Source organism: Toxorhynchites rutilus, chromosome 2 (genome assembly GCF_029784135.1).
Source record: "Toxorhynchites rutilus septentrionalis strain SRP chromosome 2, ASM2978413v1, whole genome shotgun sequence".
In the NCBI taxonomy this organism is placed as follows: Eukaryota; Metazoa; Arthropoda; class Insecta; order Diptera; family Culicidae; genus Toxorhynchites; species Toxorhynchites rutilus.
The window spans coordinates 81,960,882-81,983,950 of NC_073745.1; the positions used below are offsets into that span (position 1 = coordinate 81,960,882).

At 41.8% G+C, this 23,069-nt stretch overlaps 3 protein-coding genes across 4 annotated transcripts; 1 reads left to right on the plus strand and 2 right to left on the minus strand.

Annotated features, from left to right (window-relative positions):
* The first annotated feature begins 452 nt into the window (after window positions 1-452).
* On the plus strand, window positions 453-15,893 carry LOC129767333 (histone-lysine N-methyltransferase E(z)). 2 transcript variants are annotated; one of them, XM_055768076.1, is made up of 7 exons: window positions 453-708; window positions 831-1,696; window positions 1,892-1,921; window positions 2,728-2,828; window positions 14,506-15,262; window positions 15,321-15,503; window positions 15,566-15,893. In XM_055768076.1, the coding sequence occupies exons 1-7, from the start codon at window positions 587-589 to the stop codon at window positions 15,790-15,792; spliced, it is 2,286 nt and encodes a 761-aa protein (XP_055624051.1). In that variant the 5' UTR covers window positions 453-586; the 3' UTR covers window positions 15,793-15,893. The 2 variants fall into 2 exon arrangements, with proteins under 2 accessions (XP_055624051.1, XP_055624052.1); XM_055768077.1 differs by lacking the exon at window positions 1,892-1,921.
* On the minus strand, window positions 15,799-21,198 carry LOC129767334 (chromosome transmission fidelity protein 8 homolog). Its single transcript, XM_055768078.1, has 3 exons — window positions 21,044-21,198; window positions 16,282-16,411; window positions 15,799-16,216 (listed from the first exon to the last, which is right to left on the minus strand). Exons 1-3 carry the CDS (start codon window positions 21,061-21,063, stop codon window positions 15,896-15,898), a joined length of 471 nt encoding a protein of 156 aa, XP_055624053.1. The 5' UTR covers window positions 21,064-21,198; the 3' UTR covers window positions 15,799-15,895.
* On the minus strand, window positions 18,196-21,012 carry LOC129767332 (general transcription and DNA repair factor IIH helicase subunit XPB). The gene is made up of 2 exons (XM_055768075.1): window positions 20,351-21,012; window positions 18,196-20,294 (listed from the first exon to the last, which is right to left on the minus strand). Exons 1-2 carry the CDS (start codon window positions 20,749-20,751, stop codon window positions 18,260-18,262), a joined length of 2,436 nt encoding a protein of 811 aa, XP_055624050.1. The 5' UTR covers window positions 20,752-21,012; the 3' UTR covers window positions 18,196-18,259.
* Window positions 21,199-23,069: the final 1,871 nt, after the last annotated feature.

Sequence of the window (23,069 nt, forward strand, 5' to 3'; positions counted from 1 at the left end):
AGGAAAACTATAAATGTTTATTATTATAAAACAAAATAACAGCAGAATTATTGTTGTTCATCCGTAAAATTCCACACCAAACGTTTTTTCTGAACACTATTTCACCAGTTCAATTTATTCATGATTTATTTTTAATTTGTGTTCTGACAGTTAAAAGAATGTTGAAGGATTGATCAGTAAGGTTTTTCCATGAATTTAATCAGTCCTCGTAAAAATCGACGATTGAAATAGGAAACTGAAATGACCTCAGAATCCAACAGTCAAGTAAATTCACAATATTAAACTGTTATGTGGTTCATTTTATGATTTATCGCAGACCACTTGATTTGCGTAGAACCCGTAGAACAATCTTGTGGTTAAAGCCGCGTGTGCATGCGTCCTTAGCTGAACGAATTCAGCCGCCGAGGAGAAAGGCGGGATTTCGACGTTGTTTTTCTAGTTTTGACAGTTATACATCGCAACGAATGTGAGCTCTTCAAAAACAAAGGTTGTAGAAGTGCGCCGTTTTGCGTCTGGAACATTTTTTTCAGTTTCTTGATTGCACTTGTTTTTTGTGGTATGTTTATAGAGTTTAATCAGGAAGAAAATGTCGAAATCAAAGCTGACGCTCGATTGGAAGAAACGGGTAAAGTCGGAGTACATGAAAATTAGGGCTAGCAAGCGACACAAACGAGCCGATGAGGTCAAATCCGCCTGGAATCGAAACCGGTGAGTAAACCGATGCGTAATACTATAAATATAGTTGAACCTTCAAAGATGGCTCGGCAGTAATAAATATGGGTGGTGTATTATGGAATGATATGTAAACATTGAAAAACATTCTTCGTCAGACAAAAACTATTGGACCTTCTGGTAAAGGAAAACGATACATGGCTCACGACAAATGCTGCGTGGATACAGAATGAAACGGAGCTTCCCCATGTAGATTGCATGAAAAAAGCAGAAATTGTGAACCACGAAGGGAGCCATCAGACGATTCCGATAAGAGTGATCAACGCTGTCACCCCGATACCGACAATGTATACATGGGCTCCAACACAGCAGAATTTCATGGTGGAGGATGAGACTGTTCTGCACAATATACCGTACATGGGCGACGAAGTACTGGACCAGGACGGTTCTTTCATCGAGGAGCTGATCAAGAACTATGATGGCAAAGTGCATGGTGATAAGGATGGAAGATTCATCGATGACTCAATATTTGTAGAACTAGTGCATGCTTTGATGCAATACACCGGAAAAGACATGGATCCAAGCGGTAATGATGGCAGTAAAAACAGTAAAACTGCAACCAAAACATCCGCTGAGGAAGTGGCAAAAGAGCCACAAGCGTCTAGCTCGAAGAGTAAAGGGAAAAGTGATGAAGAAAATTCCGCTGATTCGAAGGATGATTCTCTGCCGAAATTCAGGCTAGAACCATTTGTAGTGCTGAAGAAAGAGGTTATCGACGAGAAACCCTTCCCACCGCCAATAATATTTCAAGCTGTAAGCTCTCAATTTCCCGATCACGGGACGCCAGAAGAGCTGCGTGAGAAGTATATCGAGTTGACCGAGCGTGTCGATCCGGAACGACCCCCGGAGTGTACTCCCAATATCGATGGGCCCCGAGCTGAGTCTGTCTCCCGAGAACAAACGCTCCACTCGTACCATACACTTTTCTGTCGACGTTGCTTCAAATACGATTGCTTCTTGCACCGTAAGTATCCCCATTTGAACTCTGTAATTATAATATAATTTCAGATTACGATCCATTATAAGTAGCGTTTAGAAGTATTATCCATTTTGCTCTGTTTTGGCTAAACGATTGTATTCAAATTTCGATCCTCCCAAATCTCTCGAATGTATATCACAAAAACACGTGTTCTAAAACACTGCTCATGTGGCGCCGCAGGAAATCACCTTGTTGGCGAGCCGCCGAATCGTAAGTTACCAAAATAAACAAAAGCAAAGATCTGAATTTCAATTCCATCCCGACTAGAACGGTACATACCGCACGGTTGTTCCCAATTACGACTAGTGATGTTAGGCGGGGTGTTATTTGCAGTACTTTTTGTTTCGTTAAATTAAGCTGTTTCTAATGAAGCTTGTGAACAAGACAAGTGCTAAGAGATTAATCGAAGATGAGGTGACTAATCAATATGGTGCATCTCCTATAACGGGTGATCAAAAGTCTCGAATAACGCCTGCTATCATTATGCTGCTATGTATTTCTGGTCGGGAAATCAAATCTTCTTGCAATAGTTGTTTAGTTGGTTAAAACGCTGAAGAGTCGAAAAAAAAATTAAACGCAAAATTTTTGTTTTAAAAACCAAACATTCATCCTTCTAATATCCAAACAATCAAAACTCATGCTTTCCTCAAGATGTGCTTGCGCGTTCCGCCATCTCAGCCAATCATACACACCTCATATATGACATCCATCACATTACTATGTTTCTCGTTTGATTGGTCGTGTTCTAATTGGTACACGAATTGGAGTATCGGTACGCATACGTATGTCATCGCGCTCTATCCAGGCTTTGTTCGTTTACTGTTACTTCTCTCGTTCATGGTACCACATTGTCACAAAACTCTGTCCCTCTCATGAACAAACAAACAGAAAAAAGACCATCATAATATACTGAATTGGTAATCATTTCATGCTCTGGACGTCACAGACTAACTCTCATTGTAATAAGCCTGCTTCCAATTGTCGTTTTTTTCTGCGTTTTATTCTTGCGCCCATAGGTCTCCAAGCTTGCCATCCGGGACCCAATCTGCAGAAGCGTCGATGGCCAGAATTGAAGCAATCAACGAAACCGTGCAGCACGAGCTGCTATTTGCTGTTGGTAAGTTTTCTGCTTTTTTTTTAAACTATTTGGACAGTGTTCAGTCAGACCGGACCAGCACATTTCGAGTAAATCGAACTCAAAGTTTGAAGCTGTGTAGTTCTAGTAGCATGTAATCATTCTCACCAATTGTTTTTCTACAGCGCTTAGTTACTTTTTTGGTATAATTCCAAAAAAAAACCTCTTTGAGGTCAATCAATAGGGTTTTTTCGACTTACTATGTGCACTCAGTCCACTCTGACTGAACAAAAATATATTTTTCAGAGATTCGTTCCACTATGACAGAAAAAATTGATCCCATATAATTTATCCAGTAGCATTTCCTCCACTAAACCTATACAATGAAACAAACCGGTTTTATGGCTTGAAACAATATTTTACTTACCAAAAATAATCGATTAGTATTTATTTTCAAGTAAAATTCTTGATTTTCTCAAAAATATGTTTTAATGACAAACGGGTTAGCGTGATTATGAGAAAGAGTACTTGAAGTTAATGAAAAACTTCGGTTGAATTCGAAATCGTGTACTGTACTTAAAGGGTGTGTTACATCAAATTGCATCACGGAAAAAACGCTGTAGAAATTTATTTTTTAGGAATTATATCTTCAGCTTTCGCTTATAATCAGATAAGAGTGTATAGATCACGTTGGCCATGCTTTACTGTCAATTTTTCGTAAATTTGGAAAAATGTCGTCGAACGAAAAAGAGCGTCGTGAATTAATCCTGCGCACTCATTTCGAGAATCCGAAGTTGTCACATCGGGACATCGGTAAGATGCTGGGAATCGTCCAATCCACGGTCAGCAGAGTACTAAAACGATACTTCGAGAACCTAACCATCGACCGGAAGGTGAAGAACGGCAAAAATGGTTGCTCCGTCAGTGAAAAAGATTACAAGCGCGTAGTTAAGCAGTTTAGACGTGATCCGAGAAGTTCGGTCCGGGATGTCGCCAATAAGCTGAATTTGTCAAGTTCCCGGAAGCTGTACACCGAAATGCTGACGAAGCCGCATTGCCTGGTAATGGACGACGAAACCTACGTCAAAGCGGACTTTCGTCAGCTGCCGGGCCTGTTGTTCTTCTCCGCAGAGGACAAATTCAACGTTCCGGAGGAGATTCGCAAGCAGAAACTATCCAAGTTTGCCAAAAAGTACATGGTGTGGAAAGCGATCTGCTCTTGCGGAAAGCGAAGCGCCCCCTTCGTGATGACCGGCACGGTAAACGGGCAGGTTTACCTTAAGGAGTGCCTACAGAAGCGCTTACTACCACTATTGAAGCAGCACGAGGGCCCAACCATCTTCTGGCCGGATCTCGCTTCGTGCCACTATTCAAAGGACGTGTTGGAGTGGTACGAAGCCAACGGGGTCACCTTCGTGCCAAAGGAAATGAACCCGCCCAACGCGCCGGAGCTTCGCCCAATAGAGAAATATTGGGCGATTATGAAGCAGGCCCTCCGGAAGAACCCAAAAGTTGTCAAATCGGAGGCGGACTTCAAGAGAAAATGGATTTCTGTTAAAAAAAAACTACAACCTGACGTTGTACAGAACCTTATGGACGGGGTAAAGAGGAAGGTGCGAGCATACGGGCTTGGGCTCGAAGTATGAATAAAAAGAAAATGCCAAAAGTTGTTCAATAGTTTTTATTTTACTGTCTAAAATTTTCAAAAGGATCGGTCTACTGGGCGAATTTCTACAGCGTTTTTTCCGTGATGCAATTTGATGTGACACACCCTTTATTACAATTTTTTTACCCTCTGGCACTTGGTCCACTCTGTCTGAGCAAGATATAATAATATATTCGATCAAATTACAATAACTATGATTTGTCTGAAAAGCATATACATTGTGTTTCAAAATGAGTTACTTTTCCGTGGACAAAATAAGTTACAAAATAAGCAGGACAAAGGGAAGAATCTTCTGAAGCGTAGAAATCCAACATTTCATTTGTAGTTCCTCTTTAGTCGCTATGGTTGTATGCACTTTGTCCACTCCGACTGCATACTATTATCAGTCTTTGTTGATCAACCAAAATAAATTTATGCTATTAACCTGGCTATTTGCATCATAAGTGTGATCTGATGAAAGTAGAATGTAGGTGAAGGAATTCTTGATTGTTTGCTACTATTAACTCATTTTTCTTATTTTGTTATTTAGTCCGGGCTGACTGAACATCGACCATTTGTTTAATCCTTTAACCCTTTCATTACGGAAGTATGCTCCGCCGAAGTGCTACCCCTGTACGGAGCACTGCGCCGAAAAGTATGCACATCGCGCTGGTGTGTTCGAAGAGCAGTATGAATTTCATGTCGTCTAAAGACGACGTTCGTACACACAGGACGTCGCGCGGAAGTCGTCTATAGACGACGCTCGTAACGAAAGGGTTAAACTTCTACTCGTTCGATTTACACTAAAACGCGTATCTTTAAACGTACCCTCTGGAATATAATTAGGGCATGTTATGTTATGTTTGTTGATATTCTAAGCATAACTGTCCCACCATGAATTTTAAGCCTGTAATCAAGCTTGAAGTGAGGAAATTTTGTCACATTTCATGAAACAATAGTTTAGTGCTTATAAAAAACCAGGTTTATTGCTCAACTGAAATGCTTAAGGTAAAGGTGGAAGAGTGCTATGAAAGTTGAATTTTCATTTTTCAATTTTCCGCAATGGTTTTGTTTGTATTGGTGAAAGCATCGTTATTTTTTCGACACTGATGCCAGACAACATCATCGAAACAGGTAAAAAACTACTCAATAAAATGCTATTCATGGGTCATAGCGTTTCATATCATGAAAATCAATAACATAAAATTGTGCTGATATCCATAAAATTATTATTTTTACGTTTAATGGGTCTATAATGTAAGTTTTAGTAACTTTAACATAGGTTAAGAAAATTGTATTGCAGAGCTCGGAACTGCCACGGCTGCCTCTGCTGTCAAAAATAGTAAACGGAAAAGTGTTACATTCAATCAAAATGCCTCGGCCAACGAAGTATAGGGTTAAGGCTCTCCAACGTGAATATGTGAAAACAATACAATCAACGAAGTGAAATATTAAGGAATTATCAACATCGAGTTACTGTGCGGAAGAACTTGTTAATACCAGAAGAGACCCAATTCGCATGTGTTATAAATTTGCTCATGTTACGCTCGCGTATAATCAGAATTTTACTTCATATGCAAATACATCTTCTATATATATTTTGATTCGCAATTGTTCATCGGAATACATCATTCATACATTTTACTTTAGTATTGAATTGTTATTTTTTTAAAAATGTATTCTAAGACTCGTGTCAGCGAAGCGCCACAAAGTCTGATAAGTGAATTGATCTATATACGCACAAAAAATCAAAATAAACGGTGTGCTTCGCTCTTCTCTTCCCATAAGAACACGTGTGTGGGGTTGTCACGAAAACTCGAAAGCAAACCACTATTTTGTAGTGTAAGCTTCAAGCTAAAAATATATTTCTAGTTCAGTTTGACAAATACGATGATAATTCGTTTTAACTCACGATTTTAGTGTAGGAATTCTATGAATAGTATAATTGGAGGGATCTTATCTCTACCCACGTTTTAGGATAACTGTAAATATAGTTAAGGTTGTAGTTGTATAAGTTTTATGGCCCTATTTTAAGTATTTAAGTTCATCTACCTTCTTATAGTCCGTAAGCTTTTAAATAGTATGAGAATATTCTAGGTAGTTTTACAATTTCCAATTTAGATCAATTTGAACGCACGCACTGTTCTCTCTAATAAGTAATAATTAGTCAAATGCGGTGATGACCAATCATTCTCCACCGATTTGACATGTCCCCTATTCGCTTGTCACCCGTGACAGTTTCATTGGGTCAGGCCTGCTGGAGAGTGTGTCGACGGCGTCGCTGCTGCGAGTAGTGTTGTCGTCACATACCCCCGCCCGTAAACCTATGTGTTGTTTCGAATCACCTGAGGGCTTCATAGGTTTGCTTTGGTCTCCGACGTCTATCACCGCCAGCTTTATTGCTGGTCGCCGTAGAACACCAGTCGCTGTTCGCACCAGCGCTTGGCGAATTCTTCCATCACGCCCTGCAATAACTTTCTCCTCGTGTCCACGAATCCAATGGTTACGGTCAGTTCCGTTAACTATGAGAACGAGATCGCCCACTTCAAGCTCCTTGGTGTCCTCGAACCACTTGCATCGGCGAGTTATCACTGGCAGGTACTCTCTAATCCACCTCTTCCAAAACTCCCCGGTGATGTGCTGGGCTTGCTTCCAGCTACTACGGAGTCCAACATATCCACTGACTTCGGTTTCTGCATGGATTCCCGTCGAATTCCCCAACAGAAAGTGGTTGGGGGTTAGAGATTCCTGATCCGCGGACTCCAGCGGAATGTACGTCAACGGTCTAGAGTTCGCCAACGCTTCTGCCTCATAGGTAATCGTTTTCAGATTCTCGTCGTCGGGATTTCGAGGAGTTAAGTGCTGAGAAAATTGTTGTCTTAACTGACCGGACAAGACGCTCCCACACTCCCCCCATGTGTGGGGATGCGGGAGGGATGAACTTCCAAGCGGTTATCGCGTTCGTGAAAGTTGTTGCCATGGTCTCATTCATTGCCGCGATCTCTTCCTGAAGCTGCCTGCTGGCTCCTTGGAAGCAAGTGCCATTGTCGGAGTAGAACACTGCCGGTGACCCTCTACGACAAATGAATCTGCGTACGGCCATGACACATGATTCCGTTGACAACCACCACCTCCATGTGTACAGCGCGAATTGTCAAGCAGGTAAAAAGTGCTACCCAGCGCTTCACCTGGCTGCTGCGACCAGCACCGGTCCAAAATAATCTACCCCAACGTACATGAAAGGGCGTACAAAGGGTTGCAATCTTTCTTCGGGAAGAGGTGCCATTACCGGTGCTCTTGGAAGAGTCTTGGAGATTTTGCAGAACACGCAGTTCTTCGTGACCCTTTGAAAAGGGATCTGAGTTTGGCTACCTCGAAGCGTTGCCGCATTTCGTTGACAACTGTCTCGTGATTTGCGTGACGAAATTGTCGGTGGTAGAAGTCCGTAATGAGAGTTGTTACTGGATGACACTTTGGAAGAATTGCCGGCCACTTTGCTTCGAATGGCACATACGGTGCAGCTCCAATACGACCGCGCATCCGGAGGATTCCTTGCTCATCCATTAAAGGCCAAGTTTTGTAGATGTGGCTCGATTTAGAAACGGTTGCGTGGCGAATCTCTGGATTGCCCTGAGTAGTCTTCAACACGGTTCTTTCTTCCGGGAATGCATCCTCTTGTGCCATCTTCCACAGTAAAAGTTCCGCTTTTGCTAATTCCCGCTGAGTTAGTAACCCTGCTTTTAGCTGATGCCCAAAATTCTTCTTTTGTACGCTCTCGATGAAGCGGAATACGTATGCCATCGTACGTAACAACTTCGTCCACCGGTTGAACCTGGAATAATCCAACAGTGGCGTAGAATTCCAGTGGACCTGGACTCTGTGTCTCTGTATTTCTTCGTGTGTCGTCACTGTGGGCGGTTGTTTCGGCCAAGATTGCTCACCATAATATAGAAATTTGGGTCCTCGCAACCAAGGACTGTCCGCTTCCAGGTTTGGTCCGTTCTTCCATTTTGTGGCAACGTCTGCCACGTTGCACTTCGATTGAACCCACCTCCATTCTTGGGGATCGCTGAGGGTCAGAATCTCTCCGATTCGTACAGAGACAAATTTGTGGAAACGTCGGTGGTTGTCGCGTTGTCGAGTCGCTCCAAAAAAAGCGTCGAGAGACCGGAAGCGTGTGGTATTCTAAGTTCGAAGCTTGAAGACGAACTCCCAGAACAGCCGCTTCTAGCTCAAGTCTAGGGATGGACAATGTCTTTAGAGGAGCAACAGGAGCGTTCCACAAGTCATCAGTACCCTGCGAACGCTGTACGGCAGACCGGAACTTCTAATACGATCGCTCATAGAGAAAGTTCACCGGGCGCCAGCACCAAGGCATGATCGTCTCGAGACTGTAGTGGAATTCGGTTTGACCGTACAAAACCTAGTAGATCATCTGAAGGCGGCGAATCAAGTTCTACATTTGGCTAACCCGGTGCTAGTGCAGGAGCTTGTGGAGAAATTACCCGGATCGCTCAAAATGGAGTGGGCGGTCTACAAGAGCAGACAACCAGATGCAACATTTACGACGTTCGGTGAATTCATGGGGAGACTAGTGTCAGCAGCGAGTCAGGTGATCTTCGACCTACCGAGTTCTAGCCGGAACTTCAAGGGTGATCATAAGAGGAAAGAGAGGGGTATAGTACAAACGCATTCTCCCTTTCCAGCGCGTACCCCTGCTTCCAACCTACTAGTGAATAAAAAGTTAGGTAAACCATGTATCGTATGCAATAGAGAGGGACATAGAGTAGTAGAGTGTGACAAATTCAAATCCTTCAGCTTAGATGAACGATGGAATGTAGTCCAGCTTTCTGCCGAACATGCCTAAACAGCCACGGCAAGTGGCCTTGTAAATCCTGGAAAGGTTGTGGAATCGAGGGTTGTAATCAAAAACATAATAAGCTTCTGCATTTGCCTTCTCAGTCTCAGCCATATTCCAATATGTCCGCCAACCATTTAATACAGGGAAATGGACCTTTCCCTATGTTTCGTGTTCTTCCTGTGGTGTTGTATGCGGGAGAACGTTCTGAAGTCATCTTCGCATTTATCGACGAAGGGTCTTCGATTTCTCTCTTGGACGAAACCATCGCTGAACGTTTGTGCGCTACCGGCCCATCGGAACCGTTGACCTTGCAGTGGACGGGAATGGTAACTCGTGAGGAACCAGGTTCAAAACGAGTGCAACTGGATATATCAGGGAGAGGTAATAGCAATCGTCATAAACTGTCGTATGTCAGGACAGTCAGCTGCAGCAGCTCCTTCCTTCGCAGACATTGAAATACAAAGAACTCTGCCAGCGGTATCCACATTTGCGAGGACTTCCGTTGGAAGATTACGACATGGATCAACCAAAGTTGCTAATTGGTTTAGACAATCTTCGACTGGGTGTACTATTGAAACTCCGCGAAGGTTTGCTCGAAACTGCATATGGAAAGAGGCCAATCTTCCAGATTGCCGGAAAAATGCGGCAGCTCTTTTCCCATTACTTGCCTGGCTGCCATGTGACTTTGTTCTAAAGTTACTGTCGGTGCTGCTCGATCCTTCTCAACCTTTTGTTGAGAATCGTGAATCGATCCACCTCTGCTACCACATTCACTAATTTGGCGAATAATATTTTGTTTTTTCTCCAGAGACTCTCGCCTGATCGTCTGCTGCTTCTCTTGAAGGGCCTTTTCATCCCGAAGCTGTTGTTGTCGAATCTTAGCTTCCCCTTCCACCAGGGCTTTCCTCTCTTCAAGGTTGTGAAGGGCTTCTTTCGCTGCTTTTTTATCCATTGCCTCCTGGGCTTGCAATGCCTGCTCCTCCATTTTTTGTTCCTCCTCGATTAGCTTCATTTTGGTACATAAACGTGACGCACGGGCACTGGAAATCGTGCTAATTGCAACCGACGGAGTTTGTTTCGGTACGATTACAGATTCGGGCTTCTTTTGGACCTGCTTAGAAGTAGACTTGACTGTCGACGATCGAAGAGATCTGTCGGATGGTAGTAGTGGTTTGAGATGACGAGACGATGACGCTGAATTCTTCTGACAATCCTTGCAGACGTATGCCAGGTCCTTAGTCGAATCGTCTAAGCTGGAGAGTGTGTCGACTGCGTCGCTGCTGTGAGTAGTGTTGTCACAACGTGGTTTAACCTATACTACTAAAATGGATTCGTTCCACCTGGTGATCCCCGAATTTTGAAATTAATCGTTCATCAGCTAATCGAATAGTTTTCAGTAGTTTATTATTCGATACGATTAATCGCCCCAAATAATCGATTAATCGATTAATCGTCACACTGAGAGAAATAATTAATTAGACTAATATTTCTCATTTGCTAGAAAGCCATATGGAATCTAAAAAGTGTTCATTCCGCCTGAAAATCAATTATTATCTTTTACGCTCCCATAAAGTCGTAAACGAAGCTCAATTCGCGTTGACGGCATTGAGCTTCGTTTACGAACTTAGGGAAGCGTCAAAGATAATGATTGATTTTCATGATAAAACTGAAGCGGCCGTACGTTTTTTTCTCTCTGGGTTTGAATCGATTAATCGACGTAAATTATTCGTTCGCTTCGATTATTGGTTGTGCAGTATTCGTTCGATTAATAATCGATTTCTGTAGGAAGTATTCGATTAATCGATTAATCGAACGATTATCGGGGATCACTAGTTCCACCTTCACCATAAAGCTTGTGGTAGGCAATCTATGCTGGAAAACTTTGATAGCGTTTTTCTCAGTTCCTGTTTTTGGAACATGGGACAACTATGCGTAGAACGGCATCAATGGGGTCAGAAAAAACATGAATCGATTGTGGACTCATCAGTTTTTCTGTGTTGACAGTGATGTCACTTCAGTCACTTTGATATTTGTGCTGAAAGTGTGCAAACATTGCATCGTGTCTAGCTGCCTTTCAAGATGGTTTCTGACACAGCACTTGCCAAATGCACCACAAGGATCGTTTAAAAAGTAAGGGGGTATTCTAATGTAGAAGCAAGAGTTTCGGACGTTTGTTCGAGCTCTAAACAAATAAAACAATGAATATTTTTAAAATCAAATTTCTTCCCTCGACTTCCATCCTGCACAACTTTTTCAAAACAAAACGGAAAGACGTGAAATTTCTACCATGGAAAGATACAGATTCTCCGAACAATCTGCTGTCAAACGATTTTATATACACCTACTACGACCGCTGCTATAAAACGAACAGTGATTCTGGATTCTATCTGAATCCAAGGCGCCTCTATATATACTAGGTGAAACAATCATATGAAATGCACTTTCAGCCATATTGGAATTGCTGTCGGTATTGTTTATAAACAGCATCAGAACGCTGCCGGCGGCTCTCTACAAACGGCTACGACGCTTATTCGAACAATTCCTACTATGTTCGGCTTTCGCGAATTTATGTGAAAAAGAAGGGATGATTTTCATTTCCACTACTCTCGCATGTGAAAATGCAAAAATGGCGTATCCTAGCAATAACAAAACGACCAACCCCCGCTCCACCAACCGTAATCCCCTTCTTACTGAGGTGAAGATGTTGCTTCACCTGTTATACAATAATATAAGCGCCTTGGCTGAATCAAACCTTATGGTGGATATGAATTCTCATAAACCGAGATTGTATATTTAGACAAAGATTTTTTATAAAATGTTTAATCACAAGTGTATTCGTGATTTCGCCATTTCACCAGTATCATGAGAGAAAATTTCAGTGTCGGTTCTGTAGAGCTGTTACTCCTGCCAGAACCTCGGGACGCATTTTATGCATTGAGTGCAAACAGCCGAGAGCTACAAGCAGACAATGATATTGAATTAGTTCCAATTTCATCAGATTTACAATTTTACTGCTGAGAGAAAGCAGAAAGAGCCGTACTCTAGAATAGATACAATAGTTGTTTTATAAAACATGAGATCTTCCGGATGAGTGTCGGACCAGACCCCAAGATGATGATGATGTTGGATTAAAGAGGCTATTGATCTATTAAATAGTACCAAAAACGCGTATGCGTAACAGTTTTTAAAAGCGTATCACAATTACATAGATAATATAAAAAGTAATTGCACGTTAGCCAACAACATTTGCAGTTGCCTACAAAAGCATTCAGTTGGGAAGGCGTCACAGCTGGTGACGCCTTCAGCTGGTGTGTTTGCTCACTATGATCACATATCATCATCAATATAAGTTTCGAACAAACCAATTTAAAGAATAAGAAATTCTCAGTCTCTTCATATAGAAGACAATGAAAGCCGGAAGAAAAGAACTCTTGTATCAAATAAATCGAAGTTTTTTTTGCGAGAAACAGAATTAAAATTTCTCGAAGTGAAACGATGATGATTTCGGGAAACGCACAAAAGTAAACCGAAAATTTGCGAGAAAAAAATCATAACAATTTCGTGAAACTGATTCGTATCGAAATGAAAATGAACCGTTCTGTACTAGTGAATAATTAACCGTTGAGTCCCGCACACTGTTCTTGAGCGCTGTCCATTCATCCAAAATAAAGAGCATGTGTACAGTATCATTGTCGGGTTTTGAGAGATATTTATTGTTTAAAAAATAGTCCGAAATTCGACTAGAAAGTAGTCCAGTGTCGGCCCAAAGGACCGCCGCGGGACTCAATGTGTTAAGTATCTCTCATGATAACTTTGAACGGAATTATTTCTTATAGTTTACGACACTTCTCAATCGTCGTTTAACTCACGCTAATCACAAATCGAATCACAAATAATTCATTTATTTGAAGAAATCGACAGAAGTTCATTGTTTCATTGTTCTAGCTAATTATACGTTCTAAGCACTGCAACTGTAGGACTAAAAGGTGGAACGACCGAAAAGTGCTAAGAAAAAATAACGTTTAGAGTTAGTTTATTTTTAATTTAAAAAAAATATTCTTAATTTAAAATTCATGTCTTTTTGAAGTTCATACATTACATTAGTAAAAAAATATTTGGTTAGTTATTCTGCGGCGAAAAAACGAATGCTCGGGCCTTCATTTTCATATGCTGCATCAGATTTTGTACAGTCGATTTGTCGACCTTCTCAGCGGCTACACGCCAGTTCGCCTTGAATTGCTGCTCGCTCTCGACGACTTTTTTGTTCTTCCGTAAATTCCGCTTTACGATGGCCCAGTGTTGTTCGATCGGGCGAAGCACTGGGATGTTGGGCGGGTTCTTGGGTGTTGTTGGCCGCATACCACTCCAGGATCTTTTTAACGTAGTGGCATGAGGCCCAATCCGGCCAAAACAGCACGGAACCAATGTGCTGCTGCAGAAACGGCAGGAGTCGTTTTTGGAGGCACTCTTCGACGTTAAGTTCCTGGTTAATGGTACCGGTTGTTACAAAAATGCTGCTCTTCTCTCCACACGAGCATATCGCCAATATTTCTTTGCTAGATATTTCTTTGCGAATTTCGACAGTTTATTGATTTTAAATATCTCTGACACCTTGCCCCTTCCCGTCGCCGTGTAGAATTCTTGTCCCGGAAGCTGGTTAAAGTCGGTTTTGACGTATGTCTCGTCATCCATAACGATACAGTCGAATTTGATCAACATCGTCGTGTAAAATTTCCGTGTCCTCGTCATAGCCGATTTGTTTTGCTTTTTGACGCGGTTTGAGGTCTTTACCTTTTTGTACATTGATAGCCAGCCCAGTACAATATTTAATGGCTAGTCTAAATTTGGAATTTTTCTAAACAAAATTACGGGAAAATCAGAAAATATTAGGGATTTCGGTCGTTGAATCGATACTCTGTAAAACCAAGAACAATATGCGCGTGTGATGTAAAGTACACAAGCGCTCTCCTCCCGACGGCAAGAAAACCGACGCCTTGTATAATTTATCGAGTTCCACTTTGGATTTGAGGTTGCGAGCAAATCGCACCACGTGTCAAGCAAAAACGTTGTTTGACATCTGCATTAAAACAGTATTTTGTCTGATCGCTGGCGGGAGCGGGACTGTGTAATAGAATTGGTCTGGAAAACCGTCGCATTTCACATTTGTGCACACATTATCCACACTATTGTAATGTTCAGTTGTAAAATTTCAGGAAGGAATGAAGGAACGTCTAGCGGTAGACAACAAGAACAAAACGCCGATGGACTCGGGCAACGAGGCCAGCTCGGAAGACAGCAACGATAGCAGCCGGTACAGCAAAGAGGCTCCCTTCGGCACCAAAGAGGGATCCAACAGTGCAACCGGTCAGCGTTCGAGTGGTAGCTCCGTTAACAATTCGGCCACCCTTCTGAATCTGCTCGACGTAGCGGACGAGGAGTGGAATGGCTCGGACAAATCATTCTTCCGAACGTTACAAAAGACCTATCTAAACAACTACTGCGCCATTGCGGAAGCAATGCTCATGAAAACATGCCAGCAGGTGTACGCGTTTGCGCAGAAGGAAGCGGCCGACATACCGCTGATCGAGGCCAACAAGGACAACACTCCGCCGCGAAAGAAGAAGAAGAAGCACCGGCTGTGGTCGATGCACTGTCGGAAGATCCAGCTGAAGAAAGATTCGAGCTCGAACCACGTGTATAACTTTACCCCATGCGATCACCCGGGACAGTGCGACGCAAGTTGTCCCTGCATTGGGGCGCAAAATTTCTGCGAGAAGTTCTGCAACTGTAGCAGTGATTGTCAGAATCGATTCCCGGGTTGCCGGTGCAAGGCGCAATGTAACACGAAGCAGTGTCCGTGTTATTTAGCTGTCCGCGAGTGCGATCCGGACTTGTGTCAGACCTGTGGGGCAGAGCACTACGAGATCTCGAAAATCACCTGTAAAAATGTTAGCGTCCAGCGAGCGTTGCGTAAGTCAGAGACTTCGTTTTGTTTTGAACTTACTGAAGAATATTTTTTTTTATCTAGATAAACATCTTTTGATGGCCCCATCAGATGTCGCCGGCTGGGGGATATTCCTGAAGGAAAGTGCTCAGAAGAATGAGTTCATTTCAGAATACTGCGGCGAGATCATCTCGCAGGACGAGGCAGATCGTCGCGGCAAGGTCTACGACAAGTATATGTGCAGTTTCCTGTTTAACCTCAACAACGGTAGATGAAACACATGATTTTCATAAAACACCTCGTAACTAACACACTTCATCCCAACGTAGATTTCGTGGTGGATGCCACTCGCAAAGGAAACAAGATTCGATTCGCAAACCATTCGATCAACCCAAATTGCTACGCCAAGGTAATGATGGTGAATGGCGACCACCGGATTGGAATCTTCGCCAAAAGAGCAATTCAGCCGGGAGAGGAGCTTTTCTTCGACTACAGATACGGACCAACCGAACAGTTGAAGTTTGTCGGTATCGAACGGGAAATGGAGTTTCTCTAAATATCTGAATATCCGTGATTATTTTGTATACATTTATCGACTCTCGTAGGACTTTAGATATGAAACATGGAAAATAAAGAGACGTTTTAATTCTTACCCAATATCACACACTTTTTGCTACGTTGGCAATGATGGGCTTGGGTCGTGCTTTGAAAAGAACCTTGTGCTTCACTACCGCTCGCACGAGATATTCCGTCTGGGGAATAGTTTTGTGTTCTACGGCCACCGTGGAATCCAGTACGGTTCGGTTTGACGAAGCGATTGTGCTGTCAAGATGACTAACCTGACTCACGTCGAGCATGGTATCATTTTCGTCATCCCCTTCGCGCTGCTGCTTGCGGAGGTCAGATTTTTCTATCACAAGCAGTGGTTTGTCGATTTTCTGCATTCGGCCATGAAGAATGTGGTGACCGATGATGAGGATCTAGAAAAATATAGAAGTTGCTCAACAACGTTACCCCAAGGGTTTTTTTTTAATTGGATATCTACCGGTTGTCCATATTTGTTGTACAGAAGGTCACCGATGAACTGTCCTGCCATCTCGCGCTCTCCTCGAACTTCCAAATCGCCTTGAACCTCCACTATACACCATTCATCAATATCGCCGTCTGCATTTGGGCTGGAAAAAGTACCAGGTTTATTATATTGTATTTCTCCTTTACGTAATACCCGTTTCAATATGGGTATAGTAATAATATTGAAAATTATTTTGACGAAGGTCTTTCGGTAAGGGCGGCAAATACTCGGTGTTATTATGAATACCACGAAATTCACGGAGAAAAACAAGTATATCTGTCACTTGTGTTTTAGATTTTTTTTTTCCAAAATATATATTTTTATCAAGGCTCATATGGCGTTAGCCTCACGGGGCCGGGAGTATGTGTTTTAGATGGTGAAAGCTAGAAGGGTGTGTTTTAGATGGTGAAAGCTAGTTACGCGGAATGAAGTAAGTTTAATTTCGTATTTATTTAGCTTTTTTGCTAAAATTTTGTATCATGACTGGCTTTTTAGGAAAGAAAATATAAACAAACAGCAATTCATCCGGCGGGTGGCATTTTTAGAACGAAATTCTGACGTATCAAGAGGACGTAAATTTGTTTATTTGGATTCGGTAAATGCGGTATGGGATGTAATTAAGAACTAAAAATGTAGCTCCCGTAGGCCCATGGAAACATGGTGATATGTCTACTTCCGATTGTCCTTTTTTGTTTCTATTTTTAGGATTAGACTAAAACCACCATAGAATGGCAATGCCACTGGCCAAATACGCTGTAATAGTATGAGAGAAACAATAATCAAAAATCTCTTTATCATTATGCTTGATTATGTATAGTATTGATTGGTTGATATTTTAAGTATAAAATAATAACTGTTTTTCAGTTTTTCAAACATTGCAGAGCTGTTTTTTTTAATTGAAACATTCGCAATTCGTGAACAAGACCCGAATCAGGACGATAGTTATAACGAATGAAGCCATTGTTTTTTGTTCTTTTTACGTACGTTTTTTTTACGTTTACGTAGATATTTTCAACGATATTGTTTTGAAGAGTTAAGTGCGCTACACATACACCGTCCCGTCATCGTGAAGTCAACGTAAAGGAATGAAATGTCAAATATTCTCCCATGAAAATCACATGGTAGCATTCACATACCCCATCACCGGTACCACTGACGTCGGCAAAATAAGTCCAAGAGAATAGTTGACGGGACGTTGTATGTGTAGCGCACTTTATTTATCCATTTTGCGACGAAAGAATATTAAAAACGTAAAAATAACTTCAAACAAGGAAATTGCATATAATACAGGACTTTTTCGCGATCTATTTAGAAATGCTCAAGTTATAAGCATTCGAAATCATTCATTTTTTTCATGTTCAGTATTAAGATTTTCATTTTACCCCCCGTATAATTCGATTAGAAGTACTCCTACGTCAAAAAACTAGGGGTGGGTTATATCTGTGATATAACCGCAAGGTTGACGTAGCACTACCGTTTTCTTAGTGGGAATTTGTTTGAAGTTTTATCTTAATCAATTCTCAATAAATGGATTAATGAATATTTTTAAAAATTGCTGCATGTTGCAAAAAATATAATGCATAAGTCTGATCGTCCGTTATACTTTTATGTATGGCATGATCTCTCATCTCGCATCTCTGAAGTGAACGTACTTCTTGGGATGTAGATTTGCTTGAAAGCAAATGATAAATTTTACTTTCGCTACCAACCGATGACATGTATTAACTGCTGACCTACTAAACTACTTATCTTTCGAATGAAGTGATTCGTTTAGCCAGAAAAATGCTAACGCTAAAACCTTCCACATTCAGTTAGTGCTACAAATCATACCCTAATCAACATTCTTATAGTAGTATTTCTGGTTAAGATATAAAGAAAAAACCATGGTACAATTTTATTCTCATTTTATTCATAAATTTAAAATTAAAGAAAAATACATAACTGGCATCATCTATCCTCGGAACTTCTTGAACAGCGGATGCAAGTGCTCCTTCTTCCTCCTAAACTCCATATAAACTGCATCGTCCGCACCGGACATCGAACTAAGTCCACCCGTCCGTTTCGAACCACCCGGTCTGGGAGCTCCCGTCCCTTCCCCTGGAATTCTTTCATCCTCACAATCAATATCGGATGCAGCGAGAACCTGCTGCAGCAGTTGACCCTGCTCCTCGCGCGTTTTGTAAAACAAATCCTGATCGTTGTCCATTCCCGCCAGATGAGTGATCACTTTATAGCTGTAACCCTGGTTCACCAGAAAACGCTGTCGTTTTCTGGAGTAGCCCATCTCCAGCGTATCCTGCGAGACGAGCGTGTAGAAGAACGCATTATACTCCTCGGCAATCGCTCCCTTCTTGGCACGAAGAATACGACCGAGACGTTGGGCTTCCTGACGACGGGAACCCCCGTGAGAGGAGATCTGGATCAGTACGTTTGCCTCCGGCAAATCGAAACTGGTATCGGCGACTTTACTCACAAATATGGTGTTGACTTTCGGGTTGAATTTGAAATTCTGCAAGATTTGGATTCGTTCGTTCTGTGACGTGGGACCGTAAATGTACGGCTTGTTCATCTTGATGGCGTAATGCTTCAACGCGAAGACGTTATCACTGAAAACGATCGTTTTGTCACCCCGCTTCTCGTGGTAACGAATCAAATACTGACAAGCGCGAAACTTTTGCGGATTCATAACGTACAGAAGCATTTTCTTGGAGGTTTTGGTAACGAGATATTCCCGGTAGAATTCAGGAGCCATGGGACACCAGACTTCGGCACACTGGACGCGTGCAATGTAGCCACGCTTCTGAAGTTCCAACCAGTTTGCTTCGTACAGTTTGGGTCCGATGAGGAAGTTAAGATCAGCAATTTTGTCATCCTCCCGAAGAAGCGTGGCGGTCAGACCAAGTTTGCAATGGGACTGTACAATCGTAAGCACACGACGGAACATTTTGGCGGGGATGGTATGTACCTCGTCGAGAACCATTATGCCCCACTCCTGCTCCTGCAACCAGCGCATAGTTTGCTCAGCTTCCCACGAACGCTTCTGGGTGTGTGTTATCATTGAGTAGGTCGTGACCAAAATGCCACATCCCATGGGTTTATCCTTCGCTTCGGAAGTGAATCGGCAAATCATACTATCATCTGCCGTGGACCACATTTTGAACTGTTGCTTCCATTGTTCCACCGAAACACCGCTGTTGCACAACACCAATGCTCGTTTGCGAACAGTGCAACACGCCGTTACTCCGACCAGCGATTTACCAGCACCACAAGGAAGTACGATAACACCCGACCGAGCTCTTCCATTACCAAACATTTTCCTTAAACTCTTCTCCTGATAGGGACGCAGAACTGCAGCCGGCTTAAGATCTATATTGATGTCCGCGTTGATGGTGTCATTCCTGAAATCGTACTCCGCCAGCAGAGGAAACTCAATCTCAATGCACCGCTTCTGAAGAACTTCGATTTTTTCCTGATTAACCTCAAACGACACGGTATTGAAATTTGCTTCCTCCTCCTCTTCCTCGTTATCCATTTTGTCGTAGAAATTGGTAATATCCTCCGGAACGGAGGCAGTAGGCTCCGCTTCAACGGGTTTTTCTGTTTCGGTCGCGGGAACCGCTGTGGTTGGTCCTATCTTTGTGGTTCCAAACGCGGTAATTCCTTTCTTTTCCATTGTTTGTGTTATGAAGCCGTCCCCCTCCTCGTTGGTGCGCCGCAATCTGCACGACTGAATGACCGGATCCTTCAACAACTTCTGCAGCACTTCTGGGTGTGGACTTTCCACGAAGTATTTGTTGTGCTTCAACACCAGCTTCACTTTACCGTAAGATAGCGTGCAGAGTCGTATGAACTCTTGGATGCCTTCCGGAACTGTGGTTTTGCTGAGTCGCTTCAGATACTCAATGATGTCGTGTGTTTGCAGCCCAACCGAGACAGCCGCATACAAACTGTATGCGGTCAATTTGTATTCGTGAATATGCTCCGGGCTGAAATACAGCGAAATGTAATGTTTGGCTCGAGACAAAATGCAATTCCACCTTACCGACAAACTGGTTCCGAGATTGCAATCAAGAAATCATGCGCGTGCTTGTACACTGGCGAAAAAGATTCCAGAAAAACGTGTCCATTGGGAGCTACCCATAGTGGCCGCGAGGCATTATCCGGCTTCAGCTCCATCTGGGAACGATAGTCTTTCGCCCCATACTCATCCTCCTGGATGGCATCGTCGTTTTTCTCCGCATTTTTGGTTGCCGCATCGGGGACAAACTCTCCGTCCATGGTACTATCGTCGTCATCGTTGGCCATCGACGCGAAGGCCTCGTCTTCGGGCCGTCGTTTTTTGTTCCATTTATTTTCCACGAAACCACCCGTCGATGAGCCACCACCCCCACTAGAGCCCGGTACGGAGCGATCCTTCTTGGATGTCTTTTTCGGCGGCCCCATTGTTATTATCAACACGAGGACACACAAATTCAATTGATATCGAGCAGTACAAGGATTAATCTAGTTAATTCTCCATCGACATGAATAAAAACACAACCATACACTTCGATGAATACAACAGATTTGACACATCAAGGTATACAACAAGGCGCCTCTATATATTATACATTGATATAAGCGCCTTGGTTTACAACACTGTCGACAAACGATGACAGCGCTTTTCATGATTCAACATGGCTTGAATAGTGTTTCATGGAATGGTGAGATATCAACAGCTATTTTATCTACTTACTTTCTGATATAAATAGGCATCCCAAGTAGGTTATAATAATTGCAAACTAAACAAAATGCACAGCACAAAAATAAGATAAAATCATAATTCGAGTATCCGAATATCCGATTTGTGTTTGTTTTGATCTGAAACGTTTTAATATTTGCCGCCTTTGAAAAGATTTTCGGTTATACCGAAACATTATGCCGACACATCAACTATTCGCGTTGACGGCGGAATGGTGTCGACATCTGGATACGACATTAGTTTGTATGAGGCCAACTATTCTCTATCAAGGCGCATAGAAGTATATCATAAGGTGAGGCCGTTTCGTCACTAAGTTGGTTAGGGGAGCGGTATATGAAAACAGTACGGAAGAAAGCAGAAGGGAAATTATTTGCCTGTAGCGTGAAAGAGACAGACTGATCACGAGCGAGCTTCGGGACTAGCGTATTGTGTTTTGTTTACTAACAAAACACAGTAGACTTCCAATATGGCTGAAGAGTGGTTTTAGCAAGTTGGCCCACCTTAGGATATACTTCTAGGCGCCTTGTTCTCTATCAGATAAGTCGGCAGTTTTAAAATGCTAAAATTTGCTTGAAATTTTTTTGTTGGTGTTATTTACCTACTAGAAGTGCGTTGTTCTGACCCTAATTTGAACTATTTCCTATGAATTTTTAGATATTCTCACCAAAACTTACCATTATAATAAAAAAATATCTTTAGACACAATTTTTGTATGATATTTTTTCACTACTTGCAAGCAAAAGTGATTTTCATTTACATATAGTACTTATTTGATTTGGGAAAAATAATTCTCATTCATAATTTTTATTTTAGAAGTGTGTTCATTTCTTCTGCAAACCCATATTATCATGCCTACTCCCCCATTCCGTAATACGAAGCTCAATACCGTCAACGCGGATCATTGCTTGATGTGCACTGAGCGTTTATTTTAAGGATACGACCGCCAAATGTTTGTCCGAATATTCGATACTTTTTTACAGATAAAATTTGGTTTGGTATTTGTACAAACACTATTTTGTTCGCCACTCTTCAATTTTCAACAATAGTAAACGATGTCAAACATCGAACATGGAAAAAAATCTACTAAAATATTTAAGGTAACCTTACATTGTACCGACAGATTTTACGAACAGATCGAACAAATATTAAAGGCATCCAATAATTGAATATTTGCTTGTCGTGTTTTGTGTTTGATCAGTACACATTGATTAAATTTTATCTGTCAAAAAGAGTCAAATATTTGGCTTCGATCAAACATTGTATGAATACCCTTAGTAGTCGGCACTTGAGTTGAATAGGTATTCACCCCTATTCAGAAATCCGATCGGATTTTAAATTAGAATATTGTTGGATTCTGTAATTCGATCGAGTGAAATCCAAATCCAAGTACTAATTTGACAACCTTACCACGTAATTCGACATTGACGAATTTTTATAAAATACTGTTATATGAATAACCATTTTCTGATATGCGATCGGCTTTGTAGAAAAATAAAGCAAATTGGCTTTATTAGAAGTCGTGTTTTTTTCTGTCCTTCGATTACCCAATGTCCTAACGTTACCCAAGAATTAATTCGTATCGCTCATCGGTTTCTTCCAAACTTCATTTATGTAGTTTTGATTTTTCCGTTGTCGATTTCCGCATCAAAGTGACACTTATACGTTTCGAACAGATTATCAAATTCTAATAGCAACTGATTCTTGGAGAACCATAGCTTCGAAGCCCGCTGTCTAATTAAAATACGATATGTGACAAAGTGACAAAGTGAATTTTGAGAATCCAAAATTTCAAAATTCAATGAGAATAAAAATTTATTATTTTAAGTTTCAAGATGAGTTCATTTGCATATATCATGCCGTTCGGGAACCAGCGCATCACGAATCTATCCTGCACGTATGCAATGAAAATTCGGACTATCCTCTCATGAGTCGGCTGAACTGTTTAACTGTCCAAGACTTCACGGTATTTCAAATCATGTTACAATTAGGAAAAAGCCTGACCATCGACAGGGAAACATCG

What these genes read in the sequence shown, in the direction of transcription:
- LOC129767333 (XM_055768076.1), top strand. Translation starts at nt 587, where the DNA reads ATGTCGAAATCAAAGCTGACGCTCGATTGGAAGAAACGGGTAAAGTCG. An exon ending in TAGCGTCCAGCGAGCGTTGC is followed by an intron (nt 15,263 to 15,320) that starts GTAAGTCAGAGA and finishes TTTTTTATCTAG; the next exon opens with ATAAACATCTTTTGATGGCC. An exon ending in CCTGTTTAACCTCAACAACG is followed by an intron (nt 15,504 to 15,565) that starts GTAGATGAAACA and finishes ATCCCAACGTAG; the next exon opens with ATTTCGTGGTGGATGCCACT.
- LOC129767334 (XM_055768078.1), bottom strand. Translation starts at nt 21,063, where the DNA reads ATGCCTATTTATATCAGAAA. An exon ending in ATGCCTATTTATATCAGAAA is followed by an intron (nt 16,412 to 21,043) that starts GTAAGTAGATAA and finishes TACTTTTTCCAG; the next exon opens with CCCAAATGCAGACGGCGATA. An exon ending in ACAACAAATATGGACAACCG is followed by an intron (nt 16,217 to 16,281) that starts GTAGATATCCAA and finishes ATATTTTTCTAG; the next exon opens with ATCCTCATCATCGGTCACCA.
- LOC129767332 (XM_055768075.1), bottom strand. Translation starts at nt 20,751, where the DNA reads ATGGGGCCGCCGAAAAAGACATCCAAGAAGGATCGCTCCGTACCGGGC. An exon ending in ATCTCGGAACCAGTTTGTCG is followed by an intron (nt 20,295 to 20,350) that starts GTAAGGTGGAAT and finishes GCTGTATTTCAG; the next exon opens with CCCGGAGCATATTCACGAAT.